Consider the following 22,598-nt stretch of genomic DNA (forward strand, 5'->3'; position numbering starts at 1 on the left):
AGGTGAAGCATGAGGTGAAGAACAGAAAGGGAGGTGAAGCGGTGAATCGAAGAACAGAAACACGAGGTGAAGCGAAGAACAAAAACGGGACTACGAATCCCCTCGTTTTTGGTCGCTCTCGCTAAGCCCACCTAGGGCAGGATTTAGTCGGCACGAGTCCGGCTTAATCCCATTAAACACAATCCTAATTTACACCAAACACTGGACTACTAATCCTAGCTAAGTAGTCCAATCCAGTGAAACTTAATCCGGCCAAACAAACGCGCCCTTAATGTCGTTGTTGTTAGATAATGAACGCTCATGCGTACATGGACATGGAGGTGGAGACTCCACCATCAAATTTAATGGGTTGAAAATCGAGGATTTTCACATTGGAATTATGCATGATATTAGTTTGCATGCCAACGAAAAATTTAAAGAGATGGTTGGATATCACGACATTATATTTCCTTTCCATTTATTTTCTTTGGTAGCTAGCAAAGTCACGTGATACTTGGTTTTTTCAAAGACGTGACATGATCCTATGTAAACATCATGTGATGATTATCTTTCTTTTTTTCCTTTTAATATTTTTTGACAAGAAAAAAAAATTAGGCTATTTCAGTTCATATTTTACATGGCACAATCTTAATAGGTTATGAACATCTAAAATACGAGTTGAGATAAGGATGGAGCTTTAATCGACTTCTATTCTAATCGATATTATTACCTGACACAACTTTAATAATAGGTTATCAACCATTAAAATATGAGTTGAGATAAATATAAAACCCTAATCGACGCACATTTCAATCGATCTATTACAAAATTGTCAGCATCTAAATCAATTATCAAGCACTTATAATTCTTCTATTTTTTTACTATGAATAAGTGAATAATATCTTTTTACAACGAACTTACATACACTATTATTAGCTTTATAATATTTTTTGTTCAAGGAAAAAGAAGAGTCCAGGTAACTTCTTTTAGATATCTCACCCAATTTTAGAGTCACTTTCTCAGCCAGTAATCAACCAAGAAAACAAAGAAAAAAAATGGGAAGTGTCACATCGGTGACAAGTGGAAGTGTGGAACATAAATAATTTTGCAGTCATGTCGATTTGGAAATGTTTTCCAACCTGGATTTACCCAAAAGAAAATGTTTTCAAATCCGTTTTAAAAGTTTCCGAGAAATCCTTTCACCAAATCAGAAACTTTCCGAGAAAAATCCTTGACCTGTTCTCGGGAAAATCAGGACCTCAGTATTTCTCCGATTTGTCGTCAGTTCGCCCTTTATATACGTCTTCTTGTTCAAGTGGAGAGAGCGAGAGAGAGAGAGAGAGAAACCGTTACACAGCCCTACACGCAAACATCACCAGATAAAAACTTTCAGAAGAGAAGTTTGGTTTTTTCGGCCTTCCCATCTCTGATTATCCAGTAAATTTAATTAAGGTCGAAGGATTTGGGTTAAATATTGATGAAAAATGAAGTTCTGCAAGACATACCAGGAGTACATGCAAGGCCAGAAGAAGAAGCTGCCTGGAGTCGGATTCAAGAAGCTTAAGAAGATCTTGAAGAAATGCCGCAGAGAAGATTTCCATGATGTCCGTACCTGCCCTGATCACTGCCCAGGTTGGTTTTTTTTTTTTTTTTAATCTGGTTCTGATGATTTTTATGATTAAGGTTTTAACTTTGGTTAATTTTCTGGCTGTTTCAATTCCATATATATTATGTATGCATGTATGTATTCTTGTTAATTTAATCGGAAATCATTGAGATGAAAAGCAAACATCTTGCCTGCTTTCATGCAATTGTTTGAAAGCCAAAAGTTGACGGTGGAGTACAAGCCAAGTCCTCCATTAGGCCAGCTGGTGGCTAGGTCAGCGCTCCCATCCCAATCAAAGTTCGAGTTATCATTATATTTAGAGTAGTTTAGAATATCGTTTAAAAAAAAAACATAAAAAAATAAAAAATTGCCGGCTTTTAACGATGTTCAAGCCTGAAGGCATATGGAATCTGTTTTAACTTGCAAATTTGAGGGTCAATGAATCCGGAATGATATTTAATTTTTTGTTTTTCAATTGTTTTATGCTAATTAGTTGAATTTTTGCAGTGTGTGACGGGAGCTTTTTCCCGGCGCTTCTCAATGAGATGTCTGCAGTGGTGGGTTTCTTCAATAAGCGCGCACAGAAATTGCTTGAACTCCATCTGTCTTCCGGCTTTCGTAAGTACATGTTTTGGTTCAAAGGCAAAGGTCGAGGGGGCCATGGTGCCTTAATCGAAGAAGGCAAGGACCTCGTGACTTATGCTCTGATCAACGCCGTTGCCATTCGGAAAATACTAAAGAAATATGATAAGGTATGTGAATCCAACTGCTCAGACTTGATAGTTCGTTTATCCAAGTTTCGGTAATCCACTTAAATATGTATTTATAATTTTCGTTTGTGTTATGGGAACAGATTCATTTCTCGACGCAAGGACAGGCCTTCAAGTCGCAAGCTCAAAGCATGCATATTGGACTCCTTCAGAGCCCGTGGCTTTTTGAGCTCATGGCTTTTCACATCAATTTAAGGGAAACCAAGACTAAGTCGAGTAAGACACCGGCTCTGTTTGAGGGATGCTCCCTCAAGATTAATGATGGGAAACCATCTCTCGCCTGTGAGCTCTTTGATTCCGTTAAGCTTGATATCGATTTGACTTGTTCTATATGCTTGGTAAGTATCAAGGTTTTCATATATTGGATTATTGACTGCGTATTTGTGTTGTTGATATATTGGTTTTCTTATCCTGCCTGTGAATTCAAGTCTTTCAAAAATTGATATGAAATGTTCTAGCACTCTCAAAATATCGCTCTCGCTCCTCATAGTTATGATATAGGAGTACATATGACTAGTTCATAAAGCTTGACATTCCTTCCCGCAAACTGCAAACACTGATACGAGCTTGATTTGCTCAACTGAAACATAAACCTTCAGTAGCTGTAGCGTCGGAATACCAAGACATCAGTAGGAGTTGTAGGAAGAAAGCATGTTACTGTTGTTGTGCTTCATTTAAGGTTGTGTGACATATTTTTGTCTTCAACGTTACAGGACACCGTTTTTGATCCAGTTGCTCTCGCATGTGGTCACATATTCTGCTACATGTGCGCTTGCTCGGCCGCATCAGTGACTATTGTCGATGGATTGAAGTCCGCAGAGCCTAAAGAAAAATGCCCTCTATGCCGAGAGGTGAGGAAACATCTTCTTTCCAATTGGAGTTGTAAAATTGAAATCTTTTAGGACCTGCATCGCTACAATTCAAATTAAAATCGCTTACCGCTTTGTGATTGTTCATGTTGATTTCAGGCAAGAGTTTTCCAAGGCGCTGTACATTTAGAAGAGCTCAGCATGTTACTTAGCAGAAAGTACGTTTTTGTCCAGCATATACCGCTCACTTAGAATCCGTATGCGAGTGGATGATCATCCTATATATGCAAATTTTTTCATTGTTATCTGTTCATGTTTTGACAGCTGCCGTGAATACTGGGAGCAGAGACTCCAGACCGAGAGGGTAGAGAGGGTTCGGCAAGCAAAACAGCACTGGGAATTCCAGTGCCGGGCATTCGTTGGAGTTTAGTCGCTGCCCCACGGTTGGGGCTCTGTAAACCGCCAACGATTTTGTAGTTTGAAAAGCCATTAACGTTCTTGTTTCTGGATGTTTAGTTTCTTGTATGTAACTTTTGATTAACTCTGTATATATGGTCATGAATAAGGGAGGGTTGACAGTTTGTTTTTCACCAAATTGGTTCAAGTACATTTGCATTTTGGATTGTGGTCAAATGCATCCTGGCTCCTTGAACCTTGCTACAAAGTATCCAAGGATACGACTATATTTTGTAATGCTATTTGTACCATATTTATTGATTACTAAGATTAAAGGCGTATTTATTGATTACTAAGATTGAAGGCGGAGGGTTGGTTTGGGTTGCTGTTCTTGTTGTCGCTGTCGTCGCCCGCACGGCTGCGGAAGTTTCTGGCTTTGCTCATAGTTGCCGATAGGTGGTTGGAGTTTGGTTTAACTCTTGATAGATAGCGTGGGTGTTGGGGGTGGTGTTCTGATATTTCCACTGTAGGCTCACATAGGGGTGATTTTCGGATGGATCGGATCGGAAACAAAATTTCCAATTTCCATTCTAAAATTTAGATCTGATCGGATCACAATAAGTTCGAAACACTTGGAAGAATTTAGATTGGAAATTTGAAATTCTCGGAATCTCTAACTGCATTTCAATTTCAAATCCAATTTTTCGAAAATATTTGAATTCCAAACATTTTAGGTTCGAATTCAGAAATATTAACGTCGGAAATGGAAACTTCGTTTCATTTTGCATAATTAATCATTCATCAGCCAAGGTTTCTATTATAAGTCATCAATAACATACATATTGAAAAGGAAAAGAGATGACATGAGTGCTAGAAGGATGCTGATGAGGTCGCCCGCCGTGTAAGATCGAGCATATTCCTCAACGGGTCAATATCAAGGGATTTCGATCTTTATGCACACGATATCGTTTGCATAATTTCTCCAACGTTGCAACGGAATGCTGCATTGCATTTAGTTTTGTGTCCATGAACATTCTCTGCAAAAGGCAACAGGAACCCACGTTAAGGAGAAGAAAGCAACATGACAAACCTATATTTCAAACATGACAAGAGCTTGTAGCCTACCTGATAGTCCTCGCCATACTTCTCAATGAGCCGACCAATATGTAGACGCTGCATGGCCGTTAAGGGTTGCAGTGGTGCAGATTTTCCATCTCTCCGTTTCTTCCCTAGACTAGTTTTCAAATCTGTAAATGAACACCAGAAATGATCAACTACATCTCAATTTCCCAACTTGAAGAGAGAAAAAAGAGAAAAAAAAAAAGAACCAAGAAACTCCACAACAAATGCTATATGCAATCCAAAAGAGCAGTAGGTCTACGAGTAATGGTTTTCTCAAACTAGCACAGCCTATTTCTTACTTAGAGCGGACAACAGAAAATTTTGGTCTTCACCATCCACTTAAGCCTCTACGTCATTGCATTCTAAAGGTCTTTATACAACAGTCAATTGCAGCACCAATGAATGACCTTGTAGAAGTTTGTCAGCCAACTTTTTTAGCTTATATGCCACTCAAAGAAAGAAACTGAAGTACGTAAACGATGAAAATAACTCCATATGGTGATTTCCATCCCATCAAATATAACCACTGATTAAGTAACAAGATTTTCAAGATTCAGCTTACTCAAATACTGATAGCAAGATTTTTTAGAAAACACAGCATAACTGGAATCTAACAGAAGATTCTAGCTTGAATACGTAAAGTCCAAACACGAACACAAAAGATAGGCATGAGATTACAGGTTCCATCTGAATCTTTTACCTTTGTTGTTAGATTACACCCCTTTTCTGGAATTTTTGGATTCTAATAACCCAGTAGTAAGTGGTTTGGATTATTTCCCAATTCCAAATTCGGAAGCTCAAATACTCATCGAAATCAAGTAAAAAACTTTACCCTAAAAAACTAAGGGCTTGTTTGGTATCCTATTTGAAAATTTTTAAGTAGAATACCAAACAGACTCTAAACTTTCCAGTAAACCCAATTTGTACTTCAATTTCAATCATTAATCCATCCAATGAGAAGAACCCTAATCCTCAAATTACTCATTTCAGCAAAAAATAAAAAATTACCAATTCCTAGTACGAAAATAGGCATGAGATCACAAGTTTCATGTGAATCTTTTACCTCTGTTGTGAGCCTGCAATTCTAAAGTTTATTACAACTATTTTTCTAGGAACTTTTGGATTCTAATAGCCCAATAAAAGGTTTGGGTAATTTCCCAATTTCTAATTCGGAAACTTGAATGCTCCTCGAAATATTTGTCCAAAAAATTCACTCTTTCAAATAAACACATTTGCAATTCAATTTCAATCACAATTGGAAGAACCCTAATCCTCAAATTACTACTCATTTCAGCGAAAAATCATAAATTCCCAATTTCTAATTCAGAAAAACAGAGTGTAGAGAGAGAGAGAGAGAGAGAGAGAGAGAGAGAGAGAGAGCTGACCGTCCTCTTCGAGGTCGCTACCGTCACCAAAATCGAGCTCGGCGGCGGCGTCGGGGTCATCGGAGGGAGGTGGGGGGACCTGGAGAGAATCGCTCTCGACCACGTGAGAGTTGCGAGCTCTGAGGCTGAGCAAGTTAGGGTTGGAGACGAAGCCGAAGGACTTGTAGTTTTGGATGACGGAGCCCTCGGCGTCCCAATGGGGGGCGGAGGCCGGGCCTTGCTGCTCCAGCAAGGCGCGAAGCTTTGGAGGGAGGCAAAAGGCGGGCTTGAAGACGTTGGGCTTCTTCTTCGGCAGCCCCACGCGCACCTTCGTCCGCGACTGCTTGTACTTTCTTCGTGACCTTCCCATCTCTCTCTTTTTCTCTCCGCCGCTCTGCGAATCTGTGTTTTACGGCGGAATGAAGGGTTTATGTTTCCCGGGGTTTTAGAGCTTGCAAAGCTTACTCTGACCTAAAGCATGCAACAACACGTTAAACGCTGCGTTTTGTATTGATCATTTGCCTTAAATTTTAAATTTGACTAAATTGTATCAAAAGTCCTTAAACTTACCAAAAGTTTAGTTTTGGTCCGTAAACTCTAGTAATAGTTACTCTTGTTCTCGAATTATGCCCCGTGTTGTTCCTTTGGTCTAGATAAGAGAATTTTGTTACACATTAGCCTTTTATAAAGAGTTAATTAATTAATTTCAAAATTGCATTTTGTGAGTGAAAAGTTCGCAGTCAATTTACTTATGACGTTTTTTCTAATGATTACATAAAAGAGTTTGTAAAGCCTCACTGGTCGTGTTTCTTAAAAAAGTTATGAGTTATCACTTACAATTTTTAGTTGGTTTAAAAAATTTCTCCAAAACCCATCATAAAACTTAGTTACGTATCATTCTTTGACCAAAAAAAAGAGTTCTTTAGCTCTCAAAAGGCATTTCCGATACATGCTAGTATTTTTCTCTCTCTTGATTTTTTTTTTTTTTCAACTTAAAAAATCTTTAAAACTACTTATAAGATTAAACATTTTCCTTCATTCGTGTGGTATGCAATAAATTATCAACTATATTTTTCGCAAAACCGTGAACTTATGTTAACTCACGATTTTTAATCAAATTTTACGAATTTTTACCAAACCCATTATAAAATCTATTTTTGTGTCATTTTCACTTTACGAAGACTCTTGCATAACTTGAATGGTCATGTTAATGTAGACTCATCCTAAGTAGAAATTGGAAACTGATGAGATTGCATCCATAAATTTTGAGTTTCTGAAATTTCCAGGAATAATTTTACTGAATGTTTCAAGAAGCATCTTCATATTTCTTGCGCAGCAAGAAAGCTTAAATATGAGTTCTCTAATCTAAATACATTATACATTAGCTACTTCCTGCAGTGGCAGGCAAGACTTGTTCTTGGAAAAATGATTAGAGTCGGCCACTTTTACTCCGGCTTCGAGGACGGATGCCAGTGATTCTCGGAAAATTCGCAAGCGTAAATGGAGTCGCCACTCGAAGCAACGATGAGGAAACGAGAGATGCAGAATGCCGTTGTTGGTTATAGTCCTGATGATCGGTTGGCGTACTCCTGAACCAAGGCACCAAACAGTGACGGTCTTTCAAGCAAGCGGGATGGTGCCTCAAATTCCTTAGCTAGTCCTGTTAAAGACACAAACCGATGAGTGTCGGCCACAAATTTCAGGTGGTAAACGAATGCCGATTGTGACAAGATATTAAGTTAGAGGGAGCACTCACCTGCATCTACTACTAAAACTCGATTGCAGTCCATCACCGTTGGTATTCTGTGCGCAATGCTGATAATTGTACAGGCAGCGAAATCCTCTCGGATGATCCTTTGTATTACAGCATCGGTCTGTGAATCCACTGATGCAGTGGCCTCGTCCATGAACAAGAGTCGGCTGTGCTTTAACATAACTCGTCCCAAACAGAGGAGCTGTCTTTGTCCCACGCTCCAATTGTCTCCGTTATCAGCCACTGTCAAGTTAAAATTTCATGAGAGAAGTTCAGGACATAATCCTAGTGCTAAAATGTCGGTTTCAAGATGCAGAGAGTAAACAATGGGGAGATCCACATACCTAAAGAGTCAAGTTTTTCGGGTTTTGCAGCAACCACGTCTTTAAGTTGGCAGCGTTCGAGGCTCTACAAGAAAATTAAGATCATTGCAAATAAGCATACAGCATTGTTTCAACTAAGCGAAAGATGACATACAGACATTATGTATAATTCAATCTTATTACTTTTGACGTAGCTTTGTGTTTACCTTCCAAATCTCTTCATCTGAATACATTCCAACTGGGTCAATGTTACTTCTAACAGTTCCCTCAAAAAGGACAGGTTCTTGAGGAATGATCCCAAAGCTAGACCTGAGATCGTGAAGCCCTATTGTAGTTATATCGATCCCATCGATGATAATTCTGCCTCCTGAAGGTTCTACCAGCCTAAAGAACACTTGGATTAAAGTGGATTTCCCACTTCCTGTTCGACCAACAACGCCAATCTTCTCACCCCCGAAAATGTTTAGACTAATGCCTTTCAGAACCAAAGGTGTATTTGGGCGATATCTGACCTGCTCACCACGAAGTTTAAAATATCAACAGAAGGAACTGAGGCCTTTTAGCTTGAGACAATGTAATGGTGATGACAAACTAATGAAAACGTGCATTCAAACCGTGGAAGTTATAAATAGAATTGAAAACAAACTGACCTGCAAGTCTCTGAGCTCAACGTTGCCACGAGAAGGCCAATTTGGAGGAGGAACACGGTCTACAATCTTCCATGCTGCTTCTGATGGAATGTTTGTGAACTGTTTTATCCTCTCAACTGACACCATCCTATTTTCAACGAAGCAGCTCATATATATGGCCCAAAACAGCACACCATTAAGGGACAATCCGTAGGAGAGAGTTAAACCAACATTCTCTGCACCATAAAGGAAAAACCGGTTTAGTCAAATCCCTGCAACAGACACTCGTCTACTGTCGCTGCCACACCTCAAATCTTGCTGATAACCGAGAATCAATCAGACATTGTAATTATTATGAACAAAAACAAGAGGGATCGGGAGTGTTTAAATACCGGGCTTTATAATACTGCTCGGTAACAAGATCATGAATATAGCGGAAACACAGAGAAGTAAACTCCCAAGCATCTCCAAACGGAAACCCAACCACTCATTGGACCCATTGTTGTGGAAATCCATACGTAAGTTGGCATTAACTCGTCTAACGTTTTCCTTGGAGAACAAGCTTTGCATTCTGAAAGAGCGGATCGTCATGACCCCAGATATGCTTTCTGAGAAATGATGGATTACAGGAGCTTTTGTGATTGAATCAAGTCGAGTTAACTCTCGAGATGATGCAAGATAGTAACCCTAAAAATATAAAAGCAATCTTCAGTATATAATTAAGGCGGCGCCATTGCTGACAGTCTTAAAATGTTGGTTAAAATTAACACTGTAATGAAACGAACAAACATACCCGGTACCAGACATTAAGCCAAACAAGCGGAATCAGCAAGAATACAGTCGGCCATGAATATTGGCATACGATGATGAAGATACCAAGCACAGTAAAGTACATGGCAATGGTAATACCCATTATGAAGGGAAGAAATAGATCGATGTTCGTCTGATCAGTTGATGCCTGGTGAACAGAAAAACTCTCATCAGTTAACAAATCGGGCAAAACATACATAAGTTAGTAGAGTAAACAGATTATAGATATGTCATCATGTATGACCAAAACGTACCCTACTCAGAATTCTTCCAGAAGGTGTAGTATCGAAAAACGACATGGGGGCATGCAGGATGCTATGAAGAATTTGCTTGAAAAATGTCTGAGCTGTTTTAAGCCCCACAAACATCACGACAAGTGCTCTTATCAATACCACAATGAATGAGACACCAGCAATAATTGCATAGACGATAATAAACTCCGATGGTTTGAATGACGCTGCACGCTTTGCTGCAGTTTCATACGACAGCCAGTAATCACCCGACATTTGAGATGCTTGCCACATCAGAGTCAAGGACAACACTACCACCACACCACCCCATCCGTAAGCCTCCGTGCAGTAAACTTTGTAAATGTGCAAGCTTACTTTGCCAGTTTCTTTCTCCTCTTCTTTGATGAGCTTAGAACTCGCTTTATCAGACTTTGGCTGGTCCAAAGAGCTGTTTTCACCATTTGCTTCCCCACGTTTTGAAGAGAGTTGCTGAGATATTTGAGGTCCGGGGGAACTTTTGCTGGGATCAGCAGTACTCATTTCTACAAGTTCCATGGAGGTTTCGTGGGCAGTAACAAGCTCTTTGAAATCCAGGCCGGAATTTAGCAAATCGTTATACTTTCCTGCTTGTACTATCATCCCGTCTCTCATGACCTGATATTTATAAACAGAAGGGATACATAAGCACATTGCATTTTTAAATTCTTCGAGAATCAACAAACAATTCTTAATTACTTACCAAAATAAGATCAACATTATGCAAGAAGTCCACTTGATGAGTTACAAGTAAAACCGTCTTGTTTTTAAGCGCTCCCCTCACACATTCCTGCAGAAAGCCAGACATTACAATCATAAGCGCCATTTTAGATTACAAAGATCTAAATAAGACCGTTGTTTTTCCGTTTTTCTTTCAATACTTTTAGATTACGAAGATCAAAAATACATCATCTAAGCACCAGTGAAGTATGAGCTAGACTATTCAATCACAGTGAAATCGAATGTAGAAGAAAATCTAAAGTTTTGTCACCTTAAATATTTCGGACCCTGTATGAGCATCAACAGCACTGAAGACGTCATCGAGAAGATATATGTCACAGTTTTGATACACAGCACGAGCAAGTTGTATCCTCTGTTTCTGGCCACCACTTAGGTTGATGCCACGCTCTCCTATCTCAGTTTGATCTCCAAACTCCATCATTTCCATGTCCTTTTCCAAGCAACAAACCCTGACAACTTCCCGGTATCTCTCTCTGTCCATTGGCATACCAAATAGGATGTTTTCTTCAATGGTTCCGTTTTGAATCCATGACGTTTGAGCCACGTAGGCAGTTTTCCCGCATACTCGTACCTGTTTTCAAAGATTTTGTTAATTTAACAAGTGATTGAGTTGAAGCTTCAGTGAAAGGATTTAACATCGTAAGAGACATCTGCTAAATGATCTAATGGTATCAAATCATACCGTTCCGGATAACTTGTGCATCTCACCAAGAATTGAGGCGAGAAGGGAAGACTTTCCGGATCCCACTGTCCCAACAATCGCCGTTAGCTCACCCTTATTAACATTTATATTTATGTTTTTCAAAGCCTCTTCATTGCTTTCATCGTCCCAGCTAAACGCGCCATCTTTAACTTCAACAGCAATCCTACTATTGCAGTCTTCTACCCTCTCCACCGAATCCTCCACCAATTCCCTACTCTTCATATATTGATCCAACCTCCCAAGCGATATAATAGCTTGAGAAATTGATATCATAGATTGCGGGAATGCCCTGATTGGCTCCTGAAGAATTTTGAAGATGGTTGTGGTTGTGAACACTGTCCCAGCATCGAGTTGTACACCCAACAAAAGTGCAGTCCCGAATGTGAGAGTTGATATAAGTACTGGGGTGCACCACATAACCACGACATTGGCATTGATTGAGTAAAAGAACTTGGTCAGCCAGCTAAACTCTGAGTCGCGGAAAGCTTGGATTCTTTTGCTAAAGTGATCCTCCCAAGCTTGGAACTTGATCACGCGCATATAATTAAGCATCTCGTTTGTTGCCTTCATCCTTGAATCCCGATTCTTCATCACATTAAAATTGAACCTGTTGTTCCGCCTCGCTCCCAGCACAACAAACACAAGAATACACATGACTCCGATTACAGCTGTGATCACTGCTGCACCAAGGGTGTTATATAGAAGGGCCAACGCGATGGTAAGTTGCACTGGCATCATCCATATAGCGTGCAGCTGCAGCATCATGTCTGAGAGCTGTTGAGCATCAACTGCCATGTAATTCACAATCTGTCCAACTCCATGAGCCTGCCGAGCTGAGCATGACAACCTCAACCCCTTCTTGTACAAAGAAGTAATAAGCGTGGAACGAATGAGCATCCCAAGCTTCTGGGAGTTGAAGTTAAATTGGTGAGTGGTTAAAACTTCGACAAATTTTGCGCATAGAAGGATCAATACGAGGTAGTATCCTTCAAATGGCGAGGTTCTTATTCCCGCGGTGTAATCTACAAAACTTTGGATAAGCACAGGCCCAACATACAGGACACAAAGCCTGATCACAGCAAGTAAAGCTGTGAAAGCAATTTCTTTCCAGAAGCACCGGAGTAATGTTGTTCGAACTGGGTGGTCTGATTTTTCTTGCGGTTTTGGCCACTTCGATTCAAAGAGAACTGACATTACTTCAGCTCTATGTTCCGGGGAAAGGGATGGGACTTCGTCAACCTTCAGCGGACTTTTGTACCCTTTACTTAGCAGAGGATTCATCCAAATCCAAAAGGTTTTAGAAATTATAGAAGCCGAAGCAAAGCCAGTCACATTGGATTTAGTCGAAAGGGGTTCGTATAATACTGCGTCTCCATTTGTAACTCCCTCAAATTCTCTGTTCACAGAAATCCCAGTTGATCCTCTAATGGCGATAACAAGAAGAACAATCGCTAAAGGGAAAGAAGCCATTGAAACTATATCATCCAATCTCAAACTAGGCTCCTGAATTCCTTGACCGTAAACCAAACGAAGTATCCCCGATGCTGTGAACAAGGAAATAACAACAGAGTTTGAAACCCAATAAATCCGAAGAGAAAGCGGGTGCTTAACCGCTTCAAATCTCTTCCCGTGCGCCACCAGAATTGTGATCACTGCATGAGTTACGGACTGAACCAACCAGAAAAACCCGTCCACGAGCTTCCATGGCAACTCAATGCTTCTAGTGAATGCAAGAATGCAAACAACTGCATAACATATTGTCAACAGAGTGCTCACCAGCAGAGAAAACTTAAAGAGGAGAGTAGTTCTGAGATGAGCTCTGTTGCTCCTAATGAGGGGCTTGTTGAGGTCGGAGTTGCGGCCGCCATCCGCGGAGATGAAGCGGGAATAAAGCTTGTGTATCGAAAATGCCAAGAGCGAGAGCAAGAAGAGGACGTCGACAGTGGACAGCAGAGCTCTCTGAGGACAGGGAGAGAGGAAAATGAATCTCAGCCATTGAAAGATTGGTGTCACGGCGGTGTCCTCCGAGGACTGAACCACGGATGGCGAACACGAAAGTGATGTGATCCAAGTCCCGGAAGACATGGCTACAAAAAACTTCGTAGCAGAAGCTAAAGTTGCAGACTTTTATGCTGAAATCAAATCAGCATCCTTCTTCCTTTTCCCTGAAAAAAATTAACAGAAAATTATACCACACGTAAACGTAACCAAATTGTCTAGAACAAAAATGTTATATATAAATTAATTTAAAGTAGACTATCGCTCAATTATTGCAATAAAAACAAGGAAAGAAGAAAAAACATGTTTTGAAACCACCTCTTTGTAGAAGTCGCACAAACCTTAAAAAAAAAATGGAAAATTGATTCTATCAATGTAGAAATAATTTAATGATAACCAACATCAAATATCATCAGCTAAACAACATAATTATTCATAATTTTCATATGATTTAGTGTAGGGTTCCCAGAAAAAGGTATAAAATATTTGAAATCCTTAAGGAAGTATGAGGAAACTCTTGAGGCGAAGACTTGGGCCGTTTTTGACTGAATCGTTGTATTGACTACTGGGAAGTTTCTTTGCCATTTTCTCGGAGAAAGCTAAGAAGGCTTTATGTAGATTTTTCACCACCTCATGTTGGCACGTAAATTAATGTCAAACTATGAAGTGACAGATAATTCATAAAGAGTCATATTTTAAAGGAGTCTTCCAAGCATTTTTCCTTTCACAGATAGAGCACATGATCACAACCAACGTAGATTGTGCTTTTACTACAGTCGCACGAAACAATAATGCTCATACACTCTGATGCGGTTTTGATCCTCACCAATTCCCTAGTTACGTAACATTTAAAGATTTAGCACACTAAGGCTATCATTTAATAAGGGATGTGTTATTGGCACTTCAAAATTCTCATTTTACACTCCTCATAAATGTCTTTTTCTTTCTTAATATAAAAAGTTTGGAGTGTAAAATGAGATTTTTGGATTGCTAATAACAATTCCCTTTAATAAAATAATTTTAAATTTTAAATTAATTAAACTAAATAAACCAGTCTTGTCACAGACGAAACCGATAGAAAACAAATGAACAAAATTATAAGAACGTTTGGATTAAATAACCAGTACAGTTGAAGAGGACAAGTCAGATGGAGATCAATTGGTAGCAAATATTACGGGAATAATTAAGCTAAAGATAAACAGAATTATATTATAATAATCACAGTATTACAGTAGTTGGAGAATAATTAGAGCTATTCAATCAATTAAACCAAAATTCTAACATTAACCACAGAAACAATATATATCACAATTCAAAATGAATAAAATTTAAGGCAAAAAAGAAAAAGTTAAGAACAGTATCAAAAAATTGTTAGCTTCACCTATGCAGCAAGAAAAGGAAGAAGGTGAGAAAATTCGAACTCATTCTTCTCCATTTTCTCCCTTCCGTACATTTCTGGCCTTTCTCTAGATGTATTTTATGCCTTCGATTGATTAAATTAAATAAAAACCAATTGGTAGCAAATGAGAAGTCAGATGAACGTGACGAATGAGAAAATGAGAAAATTCTTGCACAAAAATATTTTGAGCAAAATGCAAAAATGAAGGCTAAAGTTCGAAAAATACTTTCATGGAACATGTTGACTGGTAGGCATCCTCCGGAATTAATGCAAAGGGTATGTGTAGAGATCCTTACACATGACCTTAAATTAGTTTGAAATGCCACGGTAACTATGAACCTGTTTTGTGTAAATCTTTTCTCTTATAGCTGATGCATGCAAAAGCCAAACACCCCAATTGACAAAGCAGGAGAGAGAGAGAGAGACGTGCATGATTACCTGGGTTTTTTGGAAGCTATTTGAAGGTTGAGTTTGAAGAGGAAAAAGAGCAAGGGATCTTGAGAGAGAGAGAGAGAGACTCAGACAATTGAATATGGGTTCAGCTAACTAATTCAGAATCACACTTGGAAGAATTGAAAGCTGCTGGACAATCCCAAGGCATAAAACACGGTTCCTAGAAACGTGTCCCTTATCAGCTCTCGACCTCTCAGACCTTCATACCCAATATATTGGCCTTGCATACATAACTAACGCAGAGAGTAAAGGAGACAGCTTAGAGAGAGAGAGAGAGAGAGAGAGAGTAGCTTTTCTGTGACTCAAGGGTCTGTCTGTGTCCGTCTAAGTATGATTAGCTTCACGGTCTACATAAAATTATTTATGGCTTGAGTGCAATTTGGAAGGACGTGGAGAAATGGGGTTCTCCAGGTGAGAGAGATACATTTTATTTATTTTATTTTATTTTTCTATTTTCTGGGGTTAGAGGCTAGGGATGGGACAGAAAACATACCCACAGAGTTTGTTTCTACAACCTGGATTGTCTGCCCTCCCCATCCTATACTTTTCTCATTCCCTTTTATATTCTGTGGTTATGATTATGCCATGTCAATATTTTATATTGATTTTTTTATATAAATAATAAGATAAAGAGCAATAGGAATATAAAATGTTGATGTGGCTTAATTGTGACCACAGAAATAGAAAGGACAATTCAGGTCCTTGTTTCTAACCTCTTAACCTAATTTATTCTTTTTTGTTTTCTCATTTACATACTTGAGAGAGATATTTTAGTGTGATCGTTACACGAAGTGGTATATCATGTGTCCTTATATAAATGGTGGGATGTGTGTGTTAAAAGATTAACAACTTAAAAATTAAAATTTTCTACCACTTACATAAAAACACTACTATTCGTATTCATATCACAACTAAACCAGGAGAAAACCTCCATGCACTCTCCACGTAAGAGCGTGGGCGGCAACTTCAATTACACAAATTGTCCATTCTAATTAATTTATCATAATTTCAGTAGGTATCAAGTTAAAGGCCCGTTATGTGTAATTCTAAAAAAAATCATATTAGAACTTTATACAAAAATATATTCTCTCAATTCTTAGTAAAGTAATTATTGAAACAATGACTCATATTTATTTAGTTCACGTTTCTGGAAAAATCGGAATCTTAGTTAGAAAACAATTTCCATGAATTTGGGTCCTCTATATCAGTATATCTCTAGTTTTGGTAATAATAAAACTCTTATGTTCTTTAACATTTATATAAAATATTGATTTGGAAATTAAGAAAAGAAAATGGATAAAAGTAAAGCAGTTAATCAAAACTTAGAGCGCTTTAATAAAAACTAAAAACCATCTAATATGCGCTTCAATAAAAATTACAAACCAACTAATGTAAAGTACCTATTAACATAACTCTTTTGTCAGTCAAATTTCCATGATTAAAACACTCACCAAAACTGAACAACAATAAAAAAAATAAAATACACAACTTGTAATTACATGACAACATGAATTTTGCTGTTTTCATCTACCTCACAACCATCTAAACATAGCATTGCACAATTTAAAAATTAAATAAAAAATTGAGAAGGTTTTTTTAACCCCACGTCTCCCGCTTCAACCCCCTCCCCTTCTGCCACGCCCAATTTTTTCTAACTTTTTTTTTAAGTTTTCTTTTAAAAAATGAATATTTTTAATAAAAAATAAACAATTTAATTACATACGCATAGTATGTAAGCATATGACTAATGTTTAATTAATAAAATGTGAAGTTTGAGCGGTTTAATGTAATTATTGTTTTACAATTTCATGTTTGTTTCTCATACAATCAAAAGCACAAATCCTCTCCTTTATTAACTTATATGCGATTCTTCAACACATTTCTATTTAATATCTCTCCAAAGTAGGTAAAATCATATCATGGGCATTGAAAACAAATAAATACATGATTCTTTGTAGCAATGCTATCCACACGACTACTTTTACTTTTCACACTCTTTTCAATTTTCGATCGTCAAATTAACTAAATTGAAAAAAAATAATGACATAAATTTTTTTTTAAAAAATAGTGCATAAAAGATAAAATGAATGTGTGAATCCAAGATAGTACTATCTTTTGTCCATACCAAGATTTTTCTTTTTGGATGGACTGGGGCATTAGGTCATAACTAATACTTTTCTCCACTAATGCACACGTAAGGCCATCTCCAATCGAATGGTCCAGAGTGCCAAAGGCCCGAAAATAGACCGAAAACCGTCTCCAATCGAGGGTTAGGCCAAATAGCGTATGGGCCCCACTAGACAAAAAAGGGCCAAATGGCTAACCAGCTGGCCTAACCAAGCCAGCCAACCAGCCCCGGGCTAGGCCACAAATTTGAATGCAATGTCAGCGTGACGTTAGATAGCCGTTATATTTGCTTTTTTTTTTTTTTTTTTTTTAAATTCTCATTTTTTTTTCTATAAATTTAAGTTGTTGTAGTTTTTAAATTTAAATAATAAGTTATGTTTGGCCCTCGGTTGAAGATGGTAAGAAATATGGCTATGCACTGTTCATTAAAATATTAGGCCATCTCCAACCGAACGAAGGGCAGAGGGCTCGTTTTAGCCTTCTGACCCTCCAAGATATTAATATTTTAATGAATTGTACATAGTCATATTTGCCTTTATCTCCAATCTAGGGCCAAAGGGCCACATGGCTCATTTTAGCATTGTCACAAAAAAACTGTCTCCAACCGAGTGTCAAAGGGTCATAGGGCCAAACATAATTTTTAATGTTATTTAATGTTGTATAATTTTTAATGAACATAATTTTTATGTTGGTTAATATTATTTAATGTTGTTTCATACTGTTTAATGTTGTTTCATGTTACTTAATTTAATTTAATGTTGTATAATGGCTTTGGATGTTATAGGAAAAAAATAAAATTTAAAAAATATATGAAACAAATTTTGTAAAATAGAAGTGACACACCCCAATCGAGATCAGGGCATGCTGGCCGTCACGTGGAAGTGACGTAGCCATGTGCACAGTGCGGAAGCTAATAAAAATAGTAATAGAAGAAGTACGAATAAATAAAAACTAGCATACAATGTAATAGTAATAAGTGTTAGCGTAAGTGAGACACAAGTTCAGAGCAGAAAGCCTAAAGCAGTCCAAACTAAAATGACGCTACAACAGTACACCCGAAGGTGGACCCACACTGGTGATCGTCTGTCAGAAATGCCGGGAAAGCCCTCTGGGAAACCACCAAACCAACTGAACAGCTAGAACCTGGAGGGGCGCAAAACAAAAGCGTGAGTGGGCAAAAACAAAGCTTTTCGAAAACCATTTCAAAAACAAGATTCTAACCCCTCGCCGTAAAACCTGTATACTTCCCAGAAAATAAACATATGTACATATATATAGATATGCCAATCATGCTCAAGCATATGCCATGTCGGAACCTCAGAATGAAATGCAAGTGCTCAGGTATAAATCACATCAATAATACATAATCTGGCAGCCGGAGTCACCTAACGTGACCTGTACGGCTGCATCTAGAGCTCAAATCTCAATCACAATAACTAAACCTGCCCACGAGTCGGAACCACCTAAAGTGATCTGTACGACAGGCCTGGGTGTAATACATATAAACGCTCTAGTGCTACGATCACGTGAAGGCTGTGCGAATAATCGCGGGTCACCTACGAGTCGGAACCACCTAGAGTGGTCTGTACGACAGGACTGTGCACCTAACTTGGATCCAAGCTGAGCGTGTGGTGCGGGAGGTGAACAACACGTGAAGGATTGTGCCCTACTCTGGGCGGGAGCACTAACACCGGGGGTGCAGGTTATGAGCTCTTTAAGCATCTCGAATCACTACTGAATGTAAACATGATTAACACTTACCTGGCACTTACCTGTGCGTCCACAGCACCACATATGCATATGTATATAAATATATACGCCCAATAATGCAACTAATAATACATAAATGACAATAATATAATGCATGGCATATAACTAATAAACATTTAAATCGATTTCTGGGAAAATATAAGTATATAGGTATATACGGAAAACCAAAGCCCACTCACTGATAAGTGGAAGGGTCGTAGCCCCCCTGCCTCGAGTGACCACGCTCGTCCTCGGGATATGTCTCACCTATATGCGAAACAACTATAAAAACGTTAATTTTAAAGCACATAACCAAACTTTCGAAATAACTTCTCATACATTGCTCAAATGGGGTGTATGAATACACCAACGTGATCTACTCAACCTCACGAACATCCCTAAATTTTTAGAAAAATTTTCCACCGCCGCACGCGCCCCCACGCGCCGGCCAAGGCACGGCCACACGCGCAGGCACATGCCTGGCACGCTAACGGCGTCAATTGACGCCGTAGGGAATATTCCGTTATCCCTAACGGATTCCGTCAACGGCGTCAGGAATATTCCGTCAGATTTGACGGAATATTCCGTCTTCTTCCCCGGCGAGCCTCCGGCGCCGTCGCCGGGCCGGAAAATCGCGAAAACTTTAAACTTCGATATCTCCTTCGTTTTTCATCCAATTTTCATAATTTTGGTACCAAAATGAAGCCTAGGACTAGAGGAACACAATCATACAACTTTCAAGGGTTAAAAACCACGAAATCTCACCTGCAAAATCGATCCAACTCCGGCCAACTTCGAAACCAACGATCCCGACGTCCAATTTCTTCAAACGAACTACTCCGAGCTTCCTTAGGACCTCACCAAGCTATCTACAAGCTTCAAATTTCCTAAAACGTGAGAAATCACGTGTGCATGAATAGTACCTTAAATCGGACATTGTTGAATCAACGTGAAAACGATGGAGTTCTTACCTGGAAATGGTATGGTTGGACTCGTACGAGCCTCACGAGCTCGAATATGGTCTTGGTTCCCTCGATCTGTGGACGTTTGATGAGTTTTGGGTGTGTGTCCGTACGTACATGGTGAATGGGAAGGGAAAGGGCTCGGGACAGAGACAGGGAAAGGGACAAAAGGGTGTGCAGGTGTGGGAGTGTGTGTGTGGCCCAAAACATGCCAACACAACACAAAAACAACCAATAAATGTAATGAAATCGAACTAGGGGCAAAATAGTCTTTTCACACATACGCTTTTGATATTTTCGGGACGGGCCGTCACAAGAAGTTATAGGAAAAAAAAAATAGAATTTAGATATATAAAACAAATTTTGTAAAATAGAAGTTATAGGAAATTTTTTTTTTTTAAAATAAAACTGTAAAAAAAAAAATCCAAAAATAATGGCTAGCTGACTTCAGCTAGCCGTTGCATTTGAAATTTGGCCTAGAATTCTTGTCGGATATAACTGATATGAATATATTTAATATCCGATAAAAATGCTCAATTTTATGGCCCAGCCCGGGGCTGGCTGGTTGGCTCATTTGGGCCAATCGGTTGGCCCTTTGGCCCTTTCAGATTCCATGGGGTCCATAAGCCCTTTGGCCTAACTCTCGATTGGAGACGGTTTTAGGGCTATTTTCGACTTTTTGGCCCTCTGGACCCTTCCATCTCCAACCGAATGAGGGCCAGAGGGCTCGTTTTAGCCCTCTGGACCTTCAATAAATTAATATTTTAATGAACAGTACATGACCATATTTCTTACCATCTCCAACAGAAGGCCAAATGGCTATATGGCACGTTTTAGCACTGTCACAAAAAACCATCTCCAATCAAGGGCCAAAGGGTCATAAGGCTAAACATAATTTATTATTTAAATTTAAAAATTACAACAAATTAAATTTAAAAACTACAACCAAAATAAAAATATAAAAAAAACTACAACTTATATTTAAAAACTACAACTAAAATTTAAAAACTACAACAACTTAAATTTAAAAAATACAACAACTCAAATTTAAAGTCCATAATCAACATCATCTTCATCATTCACCATTGTAGGAGTATGGTCGGAGGTAAACAACTGCCGCAGGGCCATAGTTTACCTTTTTTTTTTTTTTTATCAAAATAGGCCTTACTCATTAGACTGTAATCTGAAGTGTTCCTTTGCATATTCCTATCATCCATCTCTTCTTGTATTTGTTTGGCCCATTCTCCATGCCTATGGTTCATTTCTTGCACGGCAAAGGCATTTTGCTCTGCCATTAATCGCGATGAGGCCGCCACTTCCAATTGAGTGGCGTAATCATCCTTTGCCTTACCCTTTTCCTTCAACCTTCAGGCCTGGTTTCATCCCATAGCCCTAGGTATAGAACATTCACCTGAAGACGGATTTTCTACCATTGTTTCTTGAATGATATGAGATCCATCTTTATCCACATCTACAGCTGAGGATGCAGATCCGAACACCGGCGTAGGAACAACTTTATGTTGAGGTGGATCTTCAAATAACACACACCCTTTACAAATTTCCCAACAACCATGAAATTGAAAGGGTTTTGAGCTGCCCTCCATATACAATTCCTCCGCTTGGCATACCTAGAAAATATAATTACAAAAATTAAAGGAAATTAATTTATGAAATTAAATGTAATATAATTAAATATAATTACAAAAATTAAAGGAAATTAATTTATGAAATTAAATGTAATATAATTAAATATTTAAAATAAATTGTGAAAACACTTATTTTGTCGTAATAATTGGTGCCACTTTCATGTCTACTTCTGGCTGCTAACAGTGCTTGATGCCATTTATTCAAACTTGGATGAAGATGTTTCTTCCATCTTGAAGAACAACTCTCGTGGTTTCGGGTATTCGGTGGAGTGGTGCCTTCTTAGAACTTATAGTATTTTTTGGACACACGAGTCCAAACACCTTCACTTGTTTGAAAACTCCCCCTCACACTATCTTCCGAGACCCATATATAAGCCCTGCAAAGAGTTCCATCTTCTTTTCAGGTCCAAGCCCTACCTTTTATTGCAGATAAGGCCAGTTGAAAATTATTGAAAGAAAATGAAGGAAAGATTATTGGAAGAGAAAAATATGAGAATTGAAATGGTGTAGGAAGGCTTAGGTATTTATAGGAAAAAAAAATGAGAATTTAAAAAAAAATTTGGGCAAAAAAAAAATTTCACATCCAACTGTAACTAACAGCTAGCTGTTGGGATTCAAAATGTGGCCCGCCCTGGGACCGGTTGGCTGGTTGTCCCTTTGGCCCTTTTTGGTCCAATGGGGCCCACGAGCCATTTGGCATGGCCCTCGGTTGGAGACGGTTTTCGAGCTCTTTTCGGCCCTTTGGACCCTTTAGTTGGAGATGGTCTTACTTTCTTGGTTTTAGCCCTCTGGCCCTCATTCAGTTAGAGATGGCCTAAGACACTAAACACGATGTCTAGGTGAAACTCATTGGTCTGCTTCACCTAACACTCATAGAAAAGTTGACACGTCTAATTACTTGTGATGGAAATAGGACTTGTTTGATAGGTATTTTTAAATGACTGAAAGTGCTAAATAACATGTTTTTGGGTTTCAAAAACATTTGAAGTGCTT

The 22,598-nt window shown here is 38.6% G+C and overlaps 3 protein-coding genes across 6 annotated transcripts; 1 reads left to right on the top strand and 2 right to left on the bottom strand.

Annotated features, from left to right (window-relative positions):
* Nucleotides 1-1,194: 1,194 nt before the first annotated feature.
* LOC103934123 (probable E3 ubiquitin-protein ligase BAH1-like 1) lies at nucleotides 1,195-3,899 on the top strand. Of its 2 annotated transcripts, none has more exons than XM_009343824.3 (6): nucleotides 1,195-1,611; nucleotides 2,093-2,337; nucleotides 2,439-2,693; nucleotides 3,069-3,206; nucleotides 3,324-3,382; nucleotides 3,489-3,899. In XM_009343824.3, the coding sequence occupies exons 1-6, from the start codon at nucleotides 1,464-1,466 to the stop codon at nucleotides 3,592-3,594; spliced, it is 951 nt and encodes a 316-aa protein (XP_009342099.2). In that variant the 5' UTR covers nucleotides 1,195-1,463; the 3' UTR covers nucleotides 3,595-3,899. The 2 variants fall into 2 exon arrangements, with proteins under 2 accessions (XP_009342099.2, XP_048441688.1); XM_048585731.1 differs by lacking the exon at nucleotides 1,195-1,611 and adding an exon at nucleotides 1,636-1,858.
* A 412-nt stretch (nucleotides 3,900-4,311) lies between these two features.
* Nucleotides 4,312-6,451, bottom strand: LOC103934125 (nucleolar protein 16-like). The gene is made up of 3 exons (XM_009343825.3): nucleotides 6,068-6,451; nucleotides 4,686-4,807; nucleotides 4,312-4,597 (listed from the first exon to the last, which is right to left on the bottom strand). The coding sequence occupies exons 1-3, from the start codon at nucleotides 6,414-6,416 to the stop codon at nucleotides 4,481-4,483; spliced, it is 588 nt and encodes a 195-aa protein (XP_009342100.2). The 5' UTR covers nucleotides 6,417-6,451; the 3' UTR covers nucleotides 4,312-4,480.
* Nucleotides 6,452-7,270: 819 nt separating this feature from the next.
* On the bottom strand, nucleotides 7,271-15,487 carry LOC103934154 (ABC transporter C family member 14). 3 transcript variants are annotated; one of them, XM_009343877.3, is made up of 12 exons: nucleotides 15,107-15,487; nucleotides 11,251-13,436; nucleotides 10,819-11,139; nucleotides 10,531-10,617; nucleotides 9,816-10,445; nucleotides 9,545-9,709; nucleotides 9,144-9,438; nucleotides 8,773-8,987; nucleotides 8,329-8,634; nucleotides 8,144-8,207; nucleotides 7,803-8,042; nucleotides 7,271-7,706 (listed from the first exon to the last, which is right to left on the bottom strand). In XM_009343877.3, the coding sequence occupies exons 2-12, from the start codon at nucleotides 13,354-13,356 to the stop codon at nucleotides 7,606-7,608; spliced, it is 4,530 nt and encodes a 1,509-aa protein (XP_009342152.2). In that variant the 5' UTR covers nucleotides 13,357-13,436; nucleotides 15,107-15,487; the 3' UTR covers nucleotides 7,271-7,605. The 3 variants fall into 3 exon arrangements, with proteins under 3 accessions (XP_009342152.2, XP_048441529.1, XP_048441530.1); XM_048585572.1 differs by lacking the exon at nucleotides 15,107-15,487 and adding an exon at nucleotides 14,895-15,089; XM_048585573.1 differs by lacking the exon at nucleotides 15,107-15,487 and adding an exon at nucleotides 13,611-13,816.
* Between the last annotated feature and the right edge of the window lie 7,111 nt (nucleotides 15,488-22,598).

Source organism: the organism of the source record quoted next, unplaced genomic scaffold (genome assembly GCF_019419815.1).
Source record: "Pyrus x bretschneideri cultivar Hongxiangsu unplaced genomic scaffold, Pyrus_bretschneideri_v1 Contig23, whole genome shotgun sequence".
Lineage (NCBI taxonomy): Eukaryota > Viridiplantae > Streptophyta > Magnoliopsida > Rosales > Rosaceae > Pyrus > Pyrus x bretschneideri.

Excerpts from the sequence above, each read along its gene's own strand:
- LOC103934123 (XM_009343824.3), top strand. The coding sequence starts at position 1,464 with ATGAAGTTCTGCAAGACATACCAGGAGTACATGCAAGGCCAGAAGAAG. Across the intron at positions 2,338-2,438 it reads TACTAAAGAAATATGATAAG|ATTCATTTCTCGACGCAAGG; the intron begins GTATGTGAATCC and ends TTATGGGAACAG. Across the intron at positions 2,694-3,068 it reads TGACTTGTTCTATATGCTTG|GACACCGTTTTTGATCCAGT; the intron begins GTAAGTATCAAG and ends TCAACGTTACAG.
- LOC103934125 (XM_009343825.3), bottom strand. The coding sequence starts at position 6,416 with ATGGGAAGGTCACGAAGAAAGTACAAGCAGTCGCGGACGAAGGTGCGC. Across the intron at positions 4,808-6,067 it reads TAGCGACCTCGAAGAGGACG|ATTTGAAAACTAGTCTAGGG; the intron begins GTCAGCTCTCTC and ends GTTCATTTACAG. Across the intron at positions 4,598-4,685 it reads AGTATGGCGAGGACTATCAG|AGAATGTTCATGGACACAAA; the intron begins GTAGGCTACAAG and ends TGCCTTTTGCAG.
- LOC103934154 (XM_009343877.3), bottom strand. The coding sequence starts at position 13,356 with ATGTCTTCCGGGACTTGGATCACATCACTTTCGTGTTCGCCATCCGTG. Across the intron at positions 11,140-11,250 it reads TGCACAAGTTATCCGGAACG|GTACGAGTATGCGGGAAAAC; the intron begins GTATGATTTGAT and ends CTTTGAAAACAG. Across the intron at positions 10,618-10,818 it reads CAGGGTCCGAAATATTTAAG|GAATGTGTGAGGGGAGCGCT; the intron begins GTGACAAAACTT and ends GGCTTTCTGCAG.